Consider the following 17,792-nt stretch of genomic DNA (forward strand, 5'->3'; position numbering starts at 1 on the left):
GATTTCAACTCAATTGCAGCGACTATTCAAGAGGTGGTAAGTGTTTTAACCACATCAATGCGGCGGCTTTTCCCGCTGTACGCGGCAATTTTGAAATTACCACGTTACGTGATGAGCTCAGCTGGTCATGAGCGCACGGCAGGTTACGCTCATGACGAGCTGAGCTCGTCATCAGCCCCGAAGGGGTTAAACATCCTGGTTCAGATGGAGCAGTAGTCAAAACTCTTAACTGATATTCCCTCGTATCCTTTGTGATTTGCCAAGTAGGGGAGCTAAAATAGAACCCACTTCAATGGACTCAGGAAGCAGTTGAAACTCTTAACTGATATTTCCTCTGATATCATTAAAGTGGCCTCAGTTGCTTCTTGGAGTGGAAAGCTGACTTCTCCGAGAAACCATCTTTTCTGAAACTACCTTTAGAGTGCAAGAATCTCTTCTGTGACCAGCTGAATAACAAGATGAGGAAATATTTCAAGGACAAGAAACATTCCGGTTGTATAAATCATCTGTCGGTAAGGCCTTCCAACCCTGGTCCACAGATGCCAGGGATTATCCAAAGAAAGACTCCCAAGTCTTATTCTGTTAAAGGATTTAAATACCAACCCCATAAATCAGGGAGGTCGCAGGACAGATCTAATAAGGCAGGCCCATCAACACAGTGCTCCTGACTATGCCAGCCTCCTAGCTTGCATATGGTGGAAGGAGGGCTCATGGATATTTTCCCTCAGTGGGAATTCTCTATCATGGATTGTTGGATTCTGAACATCATTCAGAACGGGCACTTTATCGAGGTTGACTCTCTGCCTCCAGACTGGGGGTGCATCTCTACTCTCGTCCCCAGAGATCCTGTCTGAAGGAGGCCTTGTGGGACAGGATTTCAACTTTGCTGCTAAAAAAAATACTCCCTGTTCCCCAGAACGAATAGGGTCAGGGGGTGTAATCCATCCTCTTTTTGGTGCAGAAACACTCAGGGATTGGATGTAACTGGATTTGAAGGGATTGAACTGTATTGGATTTCAAAGAGATTCAACCAATGGTGGAAGCCTTTTCATTTTCTCAAGGTAACACTTATTTCTGCTCACGACTTCCTGGCCCGATCCATTTTCAGGACCCTTACCTGTATCAGTCTATTCATCAAGCACATGAAACCTTTCTTTGTTTCAAGGTGGGAGGATGTCACTTCCAGCTCCGAGTCATCCTGTATGGTTTGAAATCTGTTTCAAGGGTTTTCACTAAGGTTCTGGCTCCTTAGATGGCTCTGCTTTATCAGAAGGGGATTTGCGTCCAGCCCTATCTGGATGATTGTCTGGTGTCCGCCAGTTCTGTTTTTCAGAAACAGAGCCCATGAATAGAATAGTTCATATGCTGGCATCTCATGGATTTCTGATCAACACCCAGAAGTCTCAGTTGCTCCGAGAACGAGACTGTATGTTCATCGGAGGCAAATTTTTTGGTAGGGGTGTGGTTTCTCTTCCAGACAGCAGGGTTAAAAAATTAAATTCCATATTCTAGATCTATTGAAAGATCCTTTTTCCTAGATTTGATGAACGTTTGTTTGGATATGACAGCAACTGTATTTTTGGTTCTCAGCCCTTGATATCTCCTGAACAAGAACATTTGCTTTGTTGGTTCAGTTCTGGTATCCTGCTTCACAGGATATGTCCCTCCATCTCCTGGTATCAGAGGAAATGAAACAGGAGCTGGCCTGATGGTTGGATTGTGTCATCTCCTGAATGTGACCCCCTTATGTCATTTCCTCTTTCCGTGATTAGTACAGATGCAAGCAAAAAGGATTGGGAGCTTGGATATCTTCCCATCAGGCCCAGGGTCTATGGACAGTCTCTCAAAGCATACGCTCAGCAACTGGAGGGAGCTTGAGGTGATCAGTTTGGATATCTTTGCCTTCTCCCTTCGGATTCACCAGCAACCTGTTCTGGTCAGGGCAGTCAATAACACAACAAAAAGCTACATCAACTGACAGGGAGGAACGAAGGCCATATATTTGTCCCTCGTTTTAGATTCCATCTTCTCTTGGAGCCAGACTTATCTCTTGTCTCTGACAGCTATTTATTCTGAACACCTGTGAGGCCGTGTTGAACAGGGTGATTCCCTCCTCTCATTACTTTTGTATTCTCTCCGTTTGTTCAGTCTTATCTGTTAGAAGTGAGGGCGTTCAGGGGTGGATCTATTTGCGTCCTCCCATAACGCTCTTCTTTCCAGGTTTTGCTCCAGGATGAGGGAGACTGTATTATTTTCTGCGTCATTTCCTGGCAGCTTGGCATATCTCGACGACGGACCAGTGGGTCCTGAATGCCCTGGAACAGGTTTACAAGATCGAGTTTATTTCTCAGCCTCCTCCATCGGAAAGGGTGAGTACCCTGATGCCGAAGGATGTGGCGCAACGTTGAGCCCTGTTGGAGAAAGTACAGACCATGTTTCGAAGAAGGCGATTGTTCCGGTACCCCGGACGGAATGGGATCGCTGGAATTACTCTCACATTTTCCTCGTCTCAAAGATTGCAGGGAGCTTTCGGATCATGATCAATCCCGCTCTCTGAACCAATTTGTCCGAACGTTTTCTTTCAAAATGAAGACCCTGCAGCATGTGATACCATTGATTCATGCTGGCTAGGTAAATGGCTACCTTGGATCTTCAGCATGCATATTTTCATGTCCCTGTAGCCCTGGGGTGCCATCAGTATCTGAGTTTTTATCCGCTGGGTCATCATTGGCAGTTTTGTGTCCTCCCTTTTGGCGTGCGGTTCTCCTCCAGGGTCTTCACCAAGGTGGTGGCTCCTCTGGTGGCACATCTTAACCTCCTGGGTATTTCGGTGTTTTCCTACCTGGACAACTGGCTCCTGCAAGCCACATCTTCCCTGGTGATTTCTCGACATCTGGCGTTGCACAATCATACTCTAGAAAGCAAAGGCTTTCTCCTGAACTTGTTGAAGTGCCATCTTCTTTGGGCCACCCAAAGGTCCTTTAATGGAGCGGACTTCGATTCTGTTCTGGGCAAGGTATTCTTGCCTCCGTCTGAGATCCTGCGTATGCAATCTCTGTTGAGGAGGCTGTTGTCTTAGCATTCAGCACCCCTGCTACAGTGGTTGGAGGTGCAGGATCACATGGCTGCCTCAGTGTTCACTGTTCCATGGACCAGGTTGCATCTTCAACCCATGCTGTGGCATCTTTACCACTTTGTTCCGTTCCCTGTTCAGGATTTCTCCATGGTGGTTCCAGTATGTCCGGAGGTGGTGTCCCATCTGCAGTGGTGGTTGGTCCCTGCAAATCTGTCCCAGGTAGGTGGTTGCATCCCGACCCTCCTGTTGTGTTGATGACTGATGCCAGTGCATCCGGTTAGGGGGCCACTCTGGGTCAGTTGATGGTGCAGGCTCGTTGGCGGGGCTCGAAGTCCCGCAAATCCTCCAACTGGAGGGAACTGTCTGCTGTGGAGAGGGCCCTCTGCTTCTTCCAAGATCATCTTTGGGGTTACAATGTTCTGGTGCGCTCCGACAACACAGTTGATGTGGCTTAGATCAACAATCAGGGCAGTACTCATGGTCGGTCCTTGAACCTGGTTTCAGCTCAGCACATCCGACACTTGGACAATGTGGTGGAGGATTCGCTGAACCGCAGGTTTCCATCCTCCCTGACTTTATGTCTTTCCCCCAGGGTGTATTGGCTGCTTTGCCAGAAGTTCGGGACTCCTGCGATGATTTTTTTGCTTCCAGGACCAATGCGCTGCTTCCCCTCTTTTGTTCCCAGATTCCGGAACAGGGTGCATGGGGGGTGGAGGCCTTGTCTCTCCCATGCCCCCCCTGGTTCCTGTATGCCTTCCCTCCATTTCCTCTCATTCTGGCTTTTCTGCTGAAAGTTCGGAGGGTGGGGACTCAAGTGGTGGCCCAGGAGGTCTTGGTTGCCGCTGTAGCTCGGCCTGGCGGCGGGTCCTCCTTTGATCTTGCAGCGATACCCGTCTCCCCTCAGAACATCCTCCCCTTCCCTGCTGGTACCTCTCACCTTGGCAGTCTGCAGGTTGAACAGCTGTCTTTGGGGGATGGGGGTTACCTGCACACATTATTCCTGTGATGCAGGCATCCCGTAGGAGGTCTACGTTGTCTTCTTATGCTAAGCAGTGGGCTTCTTTCGACTCTTGGTGCTCTTGGATTGGTCTGTCGCCTGTCTGCTTTCCTGTTTCTGATATTCTGCAGTTCTTTTTGGATGGGTTCCACAAGCAGTATGCTTTGTCTACTTTGAAGAGTCAGTGAGCTGCTATTTGTGCTGACTGTGATCTGGATTCCTCGCACTCGTCGGATGGGCTGTTAGTTTCTCATTTGTTTATGAGTTTTTCCCTCTCCTCTCCTATTGTTCCTCCTTCTATGCCTCCCTGGGATCTTTCTCTGGTCCAACAGGCGCTTCAATCCTCTCCTTTTGAGCCTTTGTTGTCTGTTGACCGTAAATTATTGTCTTTTAAGGTGGGCTTTCAGGTGACCATTACCTCTGCTCAGCGGTTGGGTGAGCTCACTGCCTTGCGTTGTTCACCTCATTTTTTGCATTTTATGGACAACGCTGTGGTTCGCTGTTTGGATCCTGGATTTCTGCCTAAGGTGCGTTCTCGATTTCATACTGCGCAGGAATTAGTCTTGTCTCCTTTCTTTCCTTCTCCTTCTTCTCCTGCTGAGCAGTTGTTGCATACCATGGATGTTCGGCGTGCTTTGACCATTTATGTTGACCGGTCCACTGCTTTTCGGTTCTTGGACAATCTGTAACTTTTGGTCTGGCTGGTTGTGGGAAGGCTGATCGCGCCTTACCATTGGTCATTGGATCAAGTCTGAGGCATACCAAAGCAAAGCCGTGGGATCCCAGGCTTGTCAAAAGATATTGTGGGACCGTGTAAAAAAATAAACTAGATATAGGGCCCTCTTTCCTTCATTTATGCCAGGTGGCACAGGAATCAGATTCAAAGTATTGAAAAAAAGGTGCTCGACGGAAATAGAACAGGTACTGCAGGTTATTATACATGATCTGATGCCATCTATTGCCAGTTTGTTGTAAGCTGCCTCATCATTAATATTAAAAGAAATGTCAGGCCTGCTTTATAAATCTATAAATCGATTTAGAATCAGGAGAGTATGGCCCTTCAAAAATGCAGGACCTGGGGCATAATGGGGCAGTGAAATGCGTGGCCCTCAAGAATATGAAAGTGTGGGCTCCCTGTAGGGAGGAAGACTGTGAATGTTGTGATAGCTGCATGATGGGGCACAAGAGTGTGAAATCATAGAAGCATTTGGGTGCTGTGGAGTCTGGGCTCACTGAAGGGGCAGTACATTTAAGGAGCCTGTTGGGATAGATGGTGCAGTTGAGCACTGGGTGGCGTTGGGGCGAAATCCCTGCGGCCAGTGGCGCATAGAATTCTAGATCTCCATGCATAGGGCTGCGAAGCATATAGGATTCAATATGACGCTATACTCATGTATAACTTGTCTCTAGTCCTAAGCCTTCATTGACTCCATTAGTGGATTCTGGGAATTGCAGTCATGAAGACAGTGAGTGGATCCCTGGGGTAGAGGAGCGATCAGAGGAGTGAAGGCCACTGGAGTAGCGGGGAGGAACTGGTGAGTAGATTACAAAGTGAGTGTATGATCCCTGCAGGGCGGATCTAGGGAGGGGGGGTTGAAATGATTTCCATGGGTCATGACCCTACTCTGTGGGACGCTGAGAAACCTAAGGCGGGGGCGCTGTAATTTCGAGAATCGATTTATCCATTTAACACTTTTAGGGACAGGTATGGAAAGTCTTCCAAGGGCCGTTTTAATAGTAGCTTTGTGTACACCAGACTGGGACATGTCACTCCACCCCCCCTACTCCAGCACACATTTTTGCATGTTTAAATGTCTAAAGACCTCCAGAGGTCACATTTAAATCAGTTGTATTATGTAAAGCTGTTTCTGATGGATACTTCTGACTGTGGATTCCTCCCCTTTTGAATACCCCCTGCGCCAGCATTCCGTGGGAAATTCTTTCCTAGCTCTCCCACGTCGACGAGGATGTCACAATAGAAGGCTCCGCTCGCGGCACCGTATGACGTCATCAGAGCCACAAAAGTACCTCGTTGCGTCCCTTTTTTCCGCGCCATCGACGCTTAACGGTTTTTCTAGTGGCTCTCCATTTTCTACTAAGAAAACTTTGTATCTCTTGTTTGTTCCTGATGGCTACTTCTAGGAAGATGGGATTTAAACCCTGCAGAGAGTGTGAACTGCATATGTCAATCACAGACCTACATGATGACTGCCTCTGGTGCTTATCCTCGGACCATGACATTGAAGAATGTCAAAGCTGCAGGAAGATGAATCCCAAGGCTATTAAGGAGCATGAAGCCAAGCAGTTCATGGCCAAAGCCAAGAAGGAGAAGAGTGGTTGAAAGAGGGCGAAGTCTTCATCTTCCCATACTTCGAAGTCGAAGAAACATAAGAAGTCTAAAAGAAGACATGGCTCTTGATATCGTTCTTCGAAGGCCAGGGCTTCGAGGTCGAGGTCCTCAACTCCGGCTGAGCGACCTCAAAGGAAAGACTAGTCTCTCCATATCCTTCTCCTAGGGTGACGCCGGTTCCATCTCCGGTTCCGGGGTCGCCGGCTTCGAAAGGTTCTTTGCAGCATGAAGATTCACCGGCTCCAGCGATATTTCCGGCGCCTAGGGAGTCCACTCCAGCCCGGGTGGCTTCACCTGTGCGGGCGCCGTCTCTGGCTCCATAGCCTCCAGTTCGACCTCAGATGACTCCTCTTCAGGAAGGTATGGATCCATATCCTCCTTTTCCTGCTCCTTAGTCAGATTCTTCGCATTTTCTCAATACGATGTTTGGCATGTTTGCCAGGGCCTCTGCTCCATCCGGTGTGCCTTCGGGCCCCGTGGGTCCTACCGCCTTTCACCTGGGTGTTGCTCAATTCTATTGCCAGGCACCCTTCATGCCATTCTTTCCGTCGACTCCAGCTTGGCATTTTCCGGCGCCAAGGTCCTTCACTCGGGCTCCTCGGACTCCTTCGGCTGCTGAGTCGGCGCCGCCTCAAGTTCAATCGACGTCGAGGTTCGAACCTGAGGCTCCTCCATCAACAATGTCTTCACCGGCACCGCGTGTGGCTCCGCCGACGCCGATTCCAAAACAACGCTCTAGAAGAGAGGCGCAGAGGCTTCTTGAAGAAGAGGAATATGCACAGAATCAGGAGGAAAGAGAGATTGGTGACTCTATGGATGAGTTTGAAGGCCTTCATGAGGCTAATGGCCTTAATACATCTCCTGAGTATAATCTTCCATCTGCAAATGCAGGGGTTGTACAAGACATTGCTCCATATCATGTGGTCATAAGAAAGGCAGCTGATTTACTTGGTCGTCATCTTCCCTCAGCTAAGGTGAAATCTAATATTCTAACAGAAGTTCGTAATACATCTTCTTCAACTTCTGAACCGCTGCTTCCTTTTACGGATGCTTTGACGGAACCAATACTGGAGGTGTGGCAGTAGCCTTTATCTGCTCCTGCGGTTTCTCGTTCCATCTCAAGAAGGTGCAGGCCCGCTCCTGGAGATGCGGCTTTTTTGTCATCACATCCTACGCCGGAAAGTTTGGTTGTCCAGGCTTCTTGTTTGAAGCAGTCTTCTGGTTCTTTCCCTACCATTCTTGGTGATAGGGATTCTAAAAAGCTGGAGCAGGCAGCAAATAAAGTGTTCTCTTCTGCAAGTATGGATCTGAAATCCACTAATGCAACTTGCCTTCTTGGGAGATATATACATGATTTGATGGTCTCAGTCATGCAACAAACTCCTAAGTTGCCTGAAGGAGATTGTGCTAATTTCTAAGAAGTCCTTTCTGATTCGCAGGCTCCGGCACGTCAGGTGATTCAGTCGGGCATGGACACTGCTGACTCTGTAGCTCATGTGATGGGGTCTTCTGTGGCTGCAAGGAGACAGGCATGGCTTTGATCATCTGGTTTCTCTTCTGATGTTCAGGCGACTTTGCTGGATTTACCCTTTGATGGGTCAAATCTCTTTCGTTCAAAGGCGGACTCAGTCTTAGAGCGTTTTAAAGACAGCAGGGCTACTTCAAGGTCTCTGGGTCTCCAGGTGCAATCTAGAGGATACGACTACAAAAGGTATCATGGATTTGGGAGGTCTGCTTCCTTTCATGGCCACCAACAATCTCAACAGAGTCAGCAACAGCAGAATACCTTGTACAAGTCGTACAGAGGGAAGAATAAAAGAGGCCTCAGGGGAGCAGCTCGACAACAATCCTCCTCCTCTTCGTCTACCTCCCCTCCGGCCACCCTTGGTTCAACAGAAAAGCAGTTCTAGATCCCCCATCTTAGAACAAGTTGTTCCAGTTGGAGGTCGGCTGTCCCACTTTCTACAAGATCGGAGACTGATCACGTCCGAATGTTGGGTCTTGAATCTTGTAGACAATGGGTACACCCTTCCCTTTTTGGGGTTTACTCCTCCTTACCCTCCTCGCCAGGGTTGGTGCTCGGAAGACCACTTGCTGATTTTACAGCAGGAGGTTCTTACTTTGCTACAGAAAGGTGTGATAGAGGTGGTTCTGGAGCAGTAAAGGCGTCAGGGGTGCTACTCCCGTTATTTCCTGATTCCCAAAAAGGACGGTCGCTTAAGACCAATCTTGGACCTCAGGATTTCGAACCTTTAGCTCAGACAGGAGAAGTTCAAAATGTTGACCTTGGCTCAGGTTCTTCTTGCGCTGCAACAGGAAGACTGGATGGCGTCCATCGATCTACAGTATGCGTATTTTCATCTTCCCATCCTGAAGTCGCATCGGAAGTATCTCCGGTTCATGGTAGGGTCGCAACATTATCAGTTTGCGGTTCCTCCGTTCGGTCTTACTTCAGCACCTCGAGTCTTTACAAAGGTGATGGTGGTGTTAGTGGCTCATCTCAGAAGGTCAGGGGTTCCTGTTTTCCCCTACCTGGACGATTGGCTGCTCAAAGCGGAGTCTCCAGAGTTGGTTTCGCGCCATTTGCAGGTAACAAGTTCATCTGTTGTTCAAATTGGGTTTCTCGATAAATGTACCCAAATCTCACCCGGAGCCTTCTCAGCGCAGCCTGTTCATAGGAATAATACTGGACACTACTGTATGTCAAGCCTTCCCTCCTCCGCAGAGGATTCTCGACATTCAGGAAATAATTCCTTTATTTCACAATGGAGCGGTTGTTCCAGTCCTGAAGGCTCTTCGCCTGCTCGGTCTATTCACTTCCTGCATTCTGTTGGTCAACCATGCACGCTGGCACATAAGTCACTCCAGTGGTGCCTCAGCAGGCAATGGTATCAACACAACGGAGATCTCAGGGAGTCAATCAGAATCTCCACAGACGCTGCAGCGGAGCTGACTTGGTAGTGTGTGCAGGGCAACCTGTCTCAAGGAAAGCCCTTTCAGCCTCCTCCGCCAGTGACCACAGTGATCACGGATGCCTCCACTCTAGGGTGGGTTGCTCATCTGGGGGATCTAGAGGTCAAAGGTCTTTGGTCTCCATAGGAAAGGTTGCGTCACATCAACCTTCTGGAATTGCGGGCGATACTTTTGGCACTAAAGGCCTTCCTTCCCTTCGCGGTCAGTCAGTTCGGGTCCTGACGGACAACACTACCGCAATGTGTTACATCAACAAACTGGGAGGTGTAGGGTCATTTTGTCTTTGTCGAGAGACTCTGCGACTCTGGTCCTGGGTTCAGGGCCATCGGATTTGTGTGTTTGCAAATCATCTGGCCGGTGTGCTAAATGTTCGTGTGGACAGTCTTAGTCGGCGCTACTCGGCCGATCACGAGTGTCCGCTTCATCCGGAGGTGGTCCATCACATCTTTCAGAGGTGGGGGTCTCCTCAGTTGGACCTGTCTGCCACTCATGAGAACGCGCAATGTCCGCTGTTCTGCAGTCTACGGTATCCGATGCAGGGAGCGTTGGGGGACGCGTTTCAGATAGATTGGAGCTCATAACTCCTTTACGCGTTTCTTCCCATGCCCTTGATTCCTCTGGTTCTGAGGAAAATTTGCCAAGTCCTGGCCCAAGTTATATTGATCGCACCCGATTGGCCAAGAAGGGTGTGGTACACAGATCTACTTCACCTCTCATCGTACCCGCATCTCCGTCTCCCTCCCAGGGCAGACCTCCTCTCGCAGTCGCAGGGGCAGGTTCCACACCTCCACCTCCAGAGCTTGCACCTTCATGCCTGGAGATTGAAAGGGGCAACCTGAGACCCTTCTTTCTCCAACCGGATATAGTGGATGTTATTTTAGCGCCCAGGCTACACTCCACTAAGTCTGTTTACTCATCCAGATGGTCCAGATTTGTTAAGTGGTACGGAGAGAGAGTCATTGGTCCTCTAAAGTCCCGTTTGTCTAATATTTTGGGGTTTTCACTTTCTTTGGCACAGCAAGGTTGTGCTGTAGCTACTATCAAAGGCTATTTGTCGGCCTTTCTATGTTTTCCGGACCAGCCACCTTTATTTCAGTCCCCCATTATAATGAGGTTCATTAAGGGCCTTACAAATAGGTTCCCTCCCACACCTTTCATTATGCCTGGGGGATTTGAATCTAGTTCTTATTTTTTTAATGAGTTCTCCATTTGAGCCTCTTCATTCTTGCCCGTTGAGGCTTCTTTCTTTTAAAACGGTTTTCTTGATTGCCATTACTTAGGCTAGGTGTGTAAGTGAGCTTTAGGCTCTTAGTTCAAAACCTCCTTTCCTGACCATTCATGCGGATAAGTTGGTTCTAAGGACCAGGGCTGCTTTCTTACTTTTTAAGGGGTTCTCCATTTGAGCCTCTTCATTCTTGCCCGTGGAGGCTTCTTTCTTTTCAAATGGTTTTCTTGATTGCCATTACTTCGGCTAGGAGGGTAAGTGAGCTTCAGGCTCTTGGTTCAAAACCTCCTTTCCTGACCATTCATGCGGATAAGTTGGTTCTAAGAACCATGGCTACTTTCCTTCCCAAGGTTACCCCTTTTCATATGGGACAGTCAATTACTTTACCCACCTTCTATCCTCTCCCTCACCCTTCTAAGGAGGAAGAGAGACTGCATCGTTTGGACCCAAAAAGAGCTGTCAGCTTTTATTTGGATCGGACAAGAGATCCGAGGCTGGACGATCAGCTCTTCGTGGACTATGTTGGGAAGATGAAAGGCAAGGCTGTGCACAAGAGGACTCTTTCCAGGTGAATTATCTTGTGCATCAAGATTTGCTTCGCTCTGGCCAAGAAGAACCCTCCTGAAAGTATCAGAGCTCCGTCCACCAGAGCTAAGTCTACTTGTTCTGCTTTGGCTAGAGGTGTTCCTGTTCTTGATATCTGTAAAGCAGCAACGTGGGCCTCCCTTCACACCCTTGCAAAGCATTATTGCTTGGACTCTGAGGTTAGGAGGGATGGCCATTTTGCTTGTTCTGTTTTGCAAGATTTTATGGTCTGGTAAGGTGGACATGCTCCTCCAGGAGAGGTACGGCTTTGGGAGCCTATTCAAAAGGTGAGGAATCCACAGTCAGAAGTCTCCATCAGAAGAACAAGCTACTTACCTTCGGTAATGCTTTTTCTGGTGGATACAGTATCTGCCTGTGGATTCCTCACGGTCCTACCCGCCTCCCCGTTGTTCACCTGTTTCTACCAAAATATATTTTATTTTAATCATGTTTATATTTTAATAATGAGAAATGCTTTTCCTTTGCTATTTCTCTTTTCCTTTATTGATTATGCGTTTGTGATTTTACATATGTGTATATATTAGATATGCTTTGTATATATTTGAAAATGTGTCGGTCTGCCCGTTTGCCTCGGTGGCACAGAAAAAATGGGTGGAACTGATGTCAGCACGCCGACGAGGTCCTTTTGCTTCCCCGATGACGTCATATGGTGCTGCGAGCGGAGCCTGTCTATTGTGACGTCCTTGTCGACGTGGGAGAGCTAGGAAAGAATTTGCCGCGGAATGCTGGTGCAGGGGGTATTCAAAAGGTGAGGAATCCACTGGCAGATACTGTATCCACCAGAAAAAGCGTTACCAAAGGTAAGTAACTTGTTCTTATGGTTTGGTCGGTACGGCCTCCAGAGGTCACATTGAAATCAGTTGTATGATGTAAAGCTATTTATGGTGAGGTCCGGACGGGTGCGTTGCTCTTCAAACAGCCTCAGGCACCCTACACCTTGGCCTCACAAGGAGAGTGGCCAGATCTGGAAACGTGCGGCAGATTGGACTGTCTCTCTAGACATTGCAGGGGCGGCTCTAGGCTCATGGCGGCCCTGGGCATGGAGCGTAGGTAGGGGGCCCCGGAAGAGGGGGTCCGGGCGGGGCAGAGCGCGGAGGTCAGTAAAGAGGGGGGGTCAGGGTGTTTGGAAGTGGAACAGAGCCAGAGGCCGCCAAATCCCTGCCAGGGGCCGCCACGCAAATATGTATCCATCCTCAGAGGATTATTATATTAAGGATATATATTGGTGTGGTGGCCTCTGGGGTTTGGTGGCCCTGTGCAGGTGCACAGCTTGCACATGCCTAAGGCCGCCCCTGGACATTGTACTACCATGTGTTTCTTCACCAGTATTGGCACAGGTGAGACTGCTCTGGAGTTACTTGGTGTTTATTATAATGTGTCCCCTACCATGGGGAGTTTGTAGGGAGCCCTCCATAAATCACAGTTCTCAAAAACGTGTAAATTGCCAAATGCGATGGCCATTACATTTGGTAAGTTACAGCAGAAGTGCGATCCAAAACATATGATTATGTATACAAACGTAAATGTAGACGTAGCATTTAACAGGAAACTTAACTGAAAAAGAAAAGAATGCCCCCTCACCACTTGACACCCCGGGGCGGGGCTGTTTGCGCCAGCAACGGTTAAAAAGGAGTACAGCCTCTTGTGTTGTAGATTAATAGTGTTACACTGACAGGTTTAAAATACTTCAATAACAATGGACCCTGGGGTGCCCTCCCTTCACTGCAGGTACCAATGTGGCTATAATAGCAATGCTCACTTGTGTAATCATTTGTAAATTGTGACCCCTTCAAAGTAGCTGGTTAAGACTTCAGTCGAAGTCAGTAGTTTAGAGTTCAATGTGATGCAAACGAAACAAAACTATATACAATTTACTGCATATAGCTAATAACAGATAACAAAGGGATGGGTGCATTGAGTTTCATAGATCAAATTGAACCTCCTGATCTCACATCCTCAGAAGCACAAGCATAACACCGTCTCACAGCGCGAAGAAATGTACCTTTGCGACTTTCCGCCAAAGTATTAACGCTTTCTTCATCTAAAAAGATTGTACACTAACAAAACCCAAGCTTGATGTGCGAATTTCTCTTCAGTAAAAGTAGAGAACTTACCCCCAGATGCATCAACAACCCAATTTGCGATTCCTTAATAGCAAAAAATACCGATTCGCTATTAAGGAATAGCAAAGTGGAATGCATCAAGAAATCGCTTAAAAAATTGCGATTTCTTAGAATTCCTTAATTGCGAATCGCAAATTGCTAGTCACAATTAAGGAATACCTTCCCATTCATTCCAATGAATGGGAAGACAATCTCAATTTGCGAATCTTAATTAGCGATTCCCAAATTGAGATTGCGATTTCAAGGGTGCAGGGGTGTCCAAAGGACACCCTGTTGCACCCCTGAAATTGATATGTGCACATATGTTGCGCACACACATGCCATTAGGGCATGTGTGTGCGGAACATGAAACTTTGAAAAATGCACTTTAGTGCATTTTTCAAAGTTTTTGCAAATTACCACGAAGTTGCACTTCATGGTAATTTGCGTGCCCTATTAGCGAATACGCTATTTTAAAAACTTTCATGCATTGCATGAAAGTTTTTAAAATAGCGAATTCGCTAATAGGGCACGCAAATTACTATGAAATACAACTTCATGGTAATTTGCAAAAACTTTGAATAATCGCAATTTAGCGATTTCTAAAATTGCGATTTTTGCATTTGGGATGATGCATCCCAAATGCAAAAATACCGCTCGCAAAGGGGCTGATTCTGAGAATCTGTCCCTTTGCGAGCGGATTTTTGTTTGATGAATCTGGGCCTTATTGCGCACCCTCTATTTCTCCTCGCACTCTGCTTTTTTGTAAGGGACATGACCGGGCGAGCGTTATGCAAGTTAGCTAACTCTCAGCATCCAAGAAGGATAGGATGTGTGAAGTGCTTACTGGCTGCACAGCCGGCCGCGGTGGGGGACCCTGGAGCGCGCCCCTTTCCCCCCCCCCCCCCCGCACCGTGGTGGCTGCAGGGGCCTGGGTTACACCCCTGTGATAAAACCATATGTCAAAGCACAGTGGTCATTTTTCAGTCTCTCTGGCCTATTTTATTGCGAGTTTCCACAAACAGAGATCGACTTTTATTGTGAAAAATATTGGGAGTCGTGCAAACAAATTGTGCATCCGTTTAATTATTATATTTATTAAACAAATAAACAGAATAAACACATTTTTTAAAAGGTATCACACTTTCCTGTTATAAGACGGAAGGACAAGTGTAGCTTGAATTGCGACCATAAATCCTTGTTGCATTTCCCCATTTATCATCAGTATAACTGGATTTATTTATCTGTGCAGGTCACGTGCGTTGGACACATTATTGCGGGGGTTCTTGCTGATACACAGGAACATGCTCAGAGGGCGGCTACAGCTGTGAAGATCACATATGAGGAGCAACCACACATTATTACAATTCAGGTGAGACACATGTCATTTAACTACTACTGTGCATAAGTTTACTTATCGTGTTCAATGAGGATGACATTCTAGAACTACTGGTGGATGCGTTGACTATTACTAAGAAATAACCTTCAAAAAGTGAATTTGTAGTTGTTTTCTCTCTAGAGGAATCCGTTTTTCGAATATTTTCTTTACTGTTTCTTTAGACACTTCAAAAATGTCAATACTTACATGAAATGTGCAAAGCTATTCCAAGACTTCAATAAAGTGTTCCGCACACACTTATTGCAGGCTACCAATCAAGCTCTTTTCCTAACCATTTGAGTATACAAACATGTATCAATCAAACTTTGTAAATATTAATATTATATGTTTTATTCAGTCATATATTAAGAGCGAATTAACTTTTAGTGCTAAAAGTGAAAAAAAAGCTGGATTTTAACCTGTTTATGGTTGACCTATTATAATGTGAGTTTCTTCTCCAAAATTTGAAAATAAAGTGATGGCTTTGGTTCAAATCATCATAGGCTATATAAATGATATGACCAAGAATCCTTGGATATACAAGTCAAGTTTCAATACTTTATTCAACAGCATTGTCATAAAAGCATTTTTTCCCTATTCTAAACAGAAATAAATACTACGCTAAGTTTAAGATCGACATAAAATACACATTAAATTCAATCAAATACAATAAATGCTGGCGAATTTTTTCAGCTTAAAAAAGGTTCATACGTAAAAAAAAATTCAGAGTCACAGTACCTAATTCATAATAAGTGGGATTGATCTTAAAATTAGATATTTTTCCATCATGTATAATCAATTGCAGTTAAGGTGCGCATGCAAATTATCCAGGCCCATCCTAAGTATTTGGCTAAGGCGATTGCAAGACTTGGAGCACAATTTGATCTTAATATTCTTAGTGCTTCTAGGTATTTCCTTATACCCAAATTCCTGCAAACCGGTTTTAGCCATCTACTTCTTGGGGCAGCATATAATGGGCAAATAAACAAAAAATGTGGGATGTCCTCAACGTGTGTCTTGCAGTAACAACATGTATTTACATTGCCTGGAGACCATTTAAAAGTAAAAGCATTTAAAGGTAGGGAGCCAACTCTGAACTGGAAATATAGTTTTCTATCCAGGGGTCTTGTGATCAAATCCCATTACTGTTCACATTTAGGGATTATTTTAGACTCCAAGTACTGGGATGCCAACATAGACGGTTGATTGGAAATTAAAACAGAATCATATACCATGTCCCAATACATTTTTTTCAGTGACGCCTTAGATGGAAAGGTGGAGGGATCAGTGGTAGTCCATAGGTGGTCTAAGTGCAGTTTTTGAAGCAAGTTCCTAATTTCTTTAAGCCAGGTTATTTTGTGAAACCGATCAGAGCTAATAATGTCCTTAAGAGCAGATGCATAATGACCCAGTTCAGGAGTGGTCTTTATGCGCCTCCAATATAGCCATGGGCGCAATCGCGCCATGTCCTCGATCTTTTTCCTCCCAAGGTCGTATAGGAGCGGAATCGATGGAGTACTCTGCGGGACACCAACCAACCGGCGAAGAAATTTGTTTTCTGCGGTAGCCAAGACGCTCAGATTGGTAAAGCCCCATAGCTCTGATCCATAAAGACAGGCGCCCAGCACCTTCATACTATAAATCTCCATTATAGGCTGAATAGGTTTTGTTAATGAGGATTTATATTTTTGGGCTATGGCCCCGGCCAACTGATGGAACTTTAAGACCACACAGTCCATATAAGATTTCCAATTCATACTACCCTGCAAAGAAATACCAAGATAGGTGAAATCATTCACTTCTTCCAGAGATGACCCATTAAAATGTATTTTTCCCTTGAATTGCTTAGCAGGATTCAAATTCATAAACTTGGTCTTTGTAGTATTTAACTCCAATCCCCGGATCCGACAGAAATCTCCAAATGCATCAATTGTCTTTTGTAATCCACTTGAGGTCCGCGAGACCAGTAGAGTGTCATCAGCAAACATTAATACTGGGACCCGCTCCCCATCTAGCATTGGGGCGTCTGTTGGGGATTTCTTTAAAAAATCGACTACGCCGTTAATGTAAAGAGAGCATAAGGCGGGGGCCAGGACGCATCCCTGTCTTACCCCGCGCTCCACGGGGAAAGAGTCTGTGACGTCCCCCTGTGCACCCCACCTAATCCTGGCGTAGTTATTTTCGTGCATATGCACGAGCAAAGTCAATAACTCGGGGCTGATTCCAAGTTCACTTAAAACAATCAATAATTTTTGCCGGGGTACTAAGTCAAATGCTGACTTCAGGTCAACAAAAACTGCATATAATGGGCCATTTGTCAAGGTCACATTTTTCCAGTAAAGAGTTAAAAAATGGAATACCTGGTTGACGGAGCTAGTTAGGGGTCGGAAGCCAGCTTGGTACGGGGAAAGGATATCCTTATCATCTATCCAGGCTTGTATTTTATTTTGTATCATTCTACCCATCAGTTTTTGGGCTGAATCGATAAGGCTGATGGGCCTGAAATTACTTGGTAAAGCCTTATCCCCTTTTTTAAAAACTGGAATAATCTCCGCTCCCTTCCATGATGCTGGTATCATTGCTCCTTGTGCGATAGAATTCGCAAGCCATACAAAATATTGGCACCAGCTAACCCGGTCAGATAAAAATACATCTGCCGGTATTCCATCAATTCCTGGCGCCCTGCCTCTAGTCACCCCATCCAATGCTACATTTACATCTTTCAATGAAAATATTCCCTGGCTAAAAAATACCATCTTGGGTAACAAATGGGATAGCGAGGTCGAATTGTCCGCATATTGTGGTTTACAAAAATCCACCCATGCTTCCTTTGCTACATGATTTTTAACAACACTCAGCAATTCCCCCCCTACCCCATTTTAAAATTGCCCAAAACTCTTTCTGCTGTTTAGCTGCACAGGCTTTTTTAAGATCTAACCATTGGTTATCGTCCCACAACCTTTTTGCCTTAGCTTGAGCTTTTCTATAATCATCCCTGGCCTTCAACACTCCTTGTTTAGACCTCAACGCTAGGCTGAGGTTCTGCCGTGCTTTTCTACAAGAATGATCATACCACCCTCGCTTC

The 17,792-nt window shown here is 46.2% G+C and overlaps 1 protein-coding gene across 1 annotated transcript in view; it reads left to right on the forward strand.

Annotated features, from left to right (window-relative positions):
• The window catches only part of LOC144762933 (xanthine dehydrogenase/oxidase-like), a 1,098,251-nt gene that overhangs the window by 371,110 nt on the left and 709,349 nt on the right, over positions 1-17,792 (forward strand). The window contains exon 18 of the mRNA XM_078648234.1: positions 14,582-14,701. Within this exon, the coding sequence (XP_078504360.1) occupies positions 14,582-14,701 (120 nt within the window). The remainder of the gene's footprint in view (positions 1-14,581; positions 14,702-17,792) is intronic.

Source organism: Lissotriton helveticus, chromosome 6 (genome assembly GCF_964261635.1).
Source record: "Lissotriton helveticus chromosome 6, aLisHel1.1, whole genome shotgun sequence".
NCBI classification, from domain to species: Eukaryota; Metazoa; Chordata; class Amphibia; order Caudata; family Salamandridae; genus Lissotriton; species Lissotriton helveticus.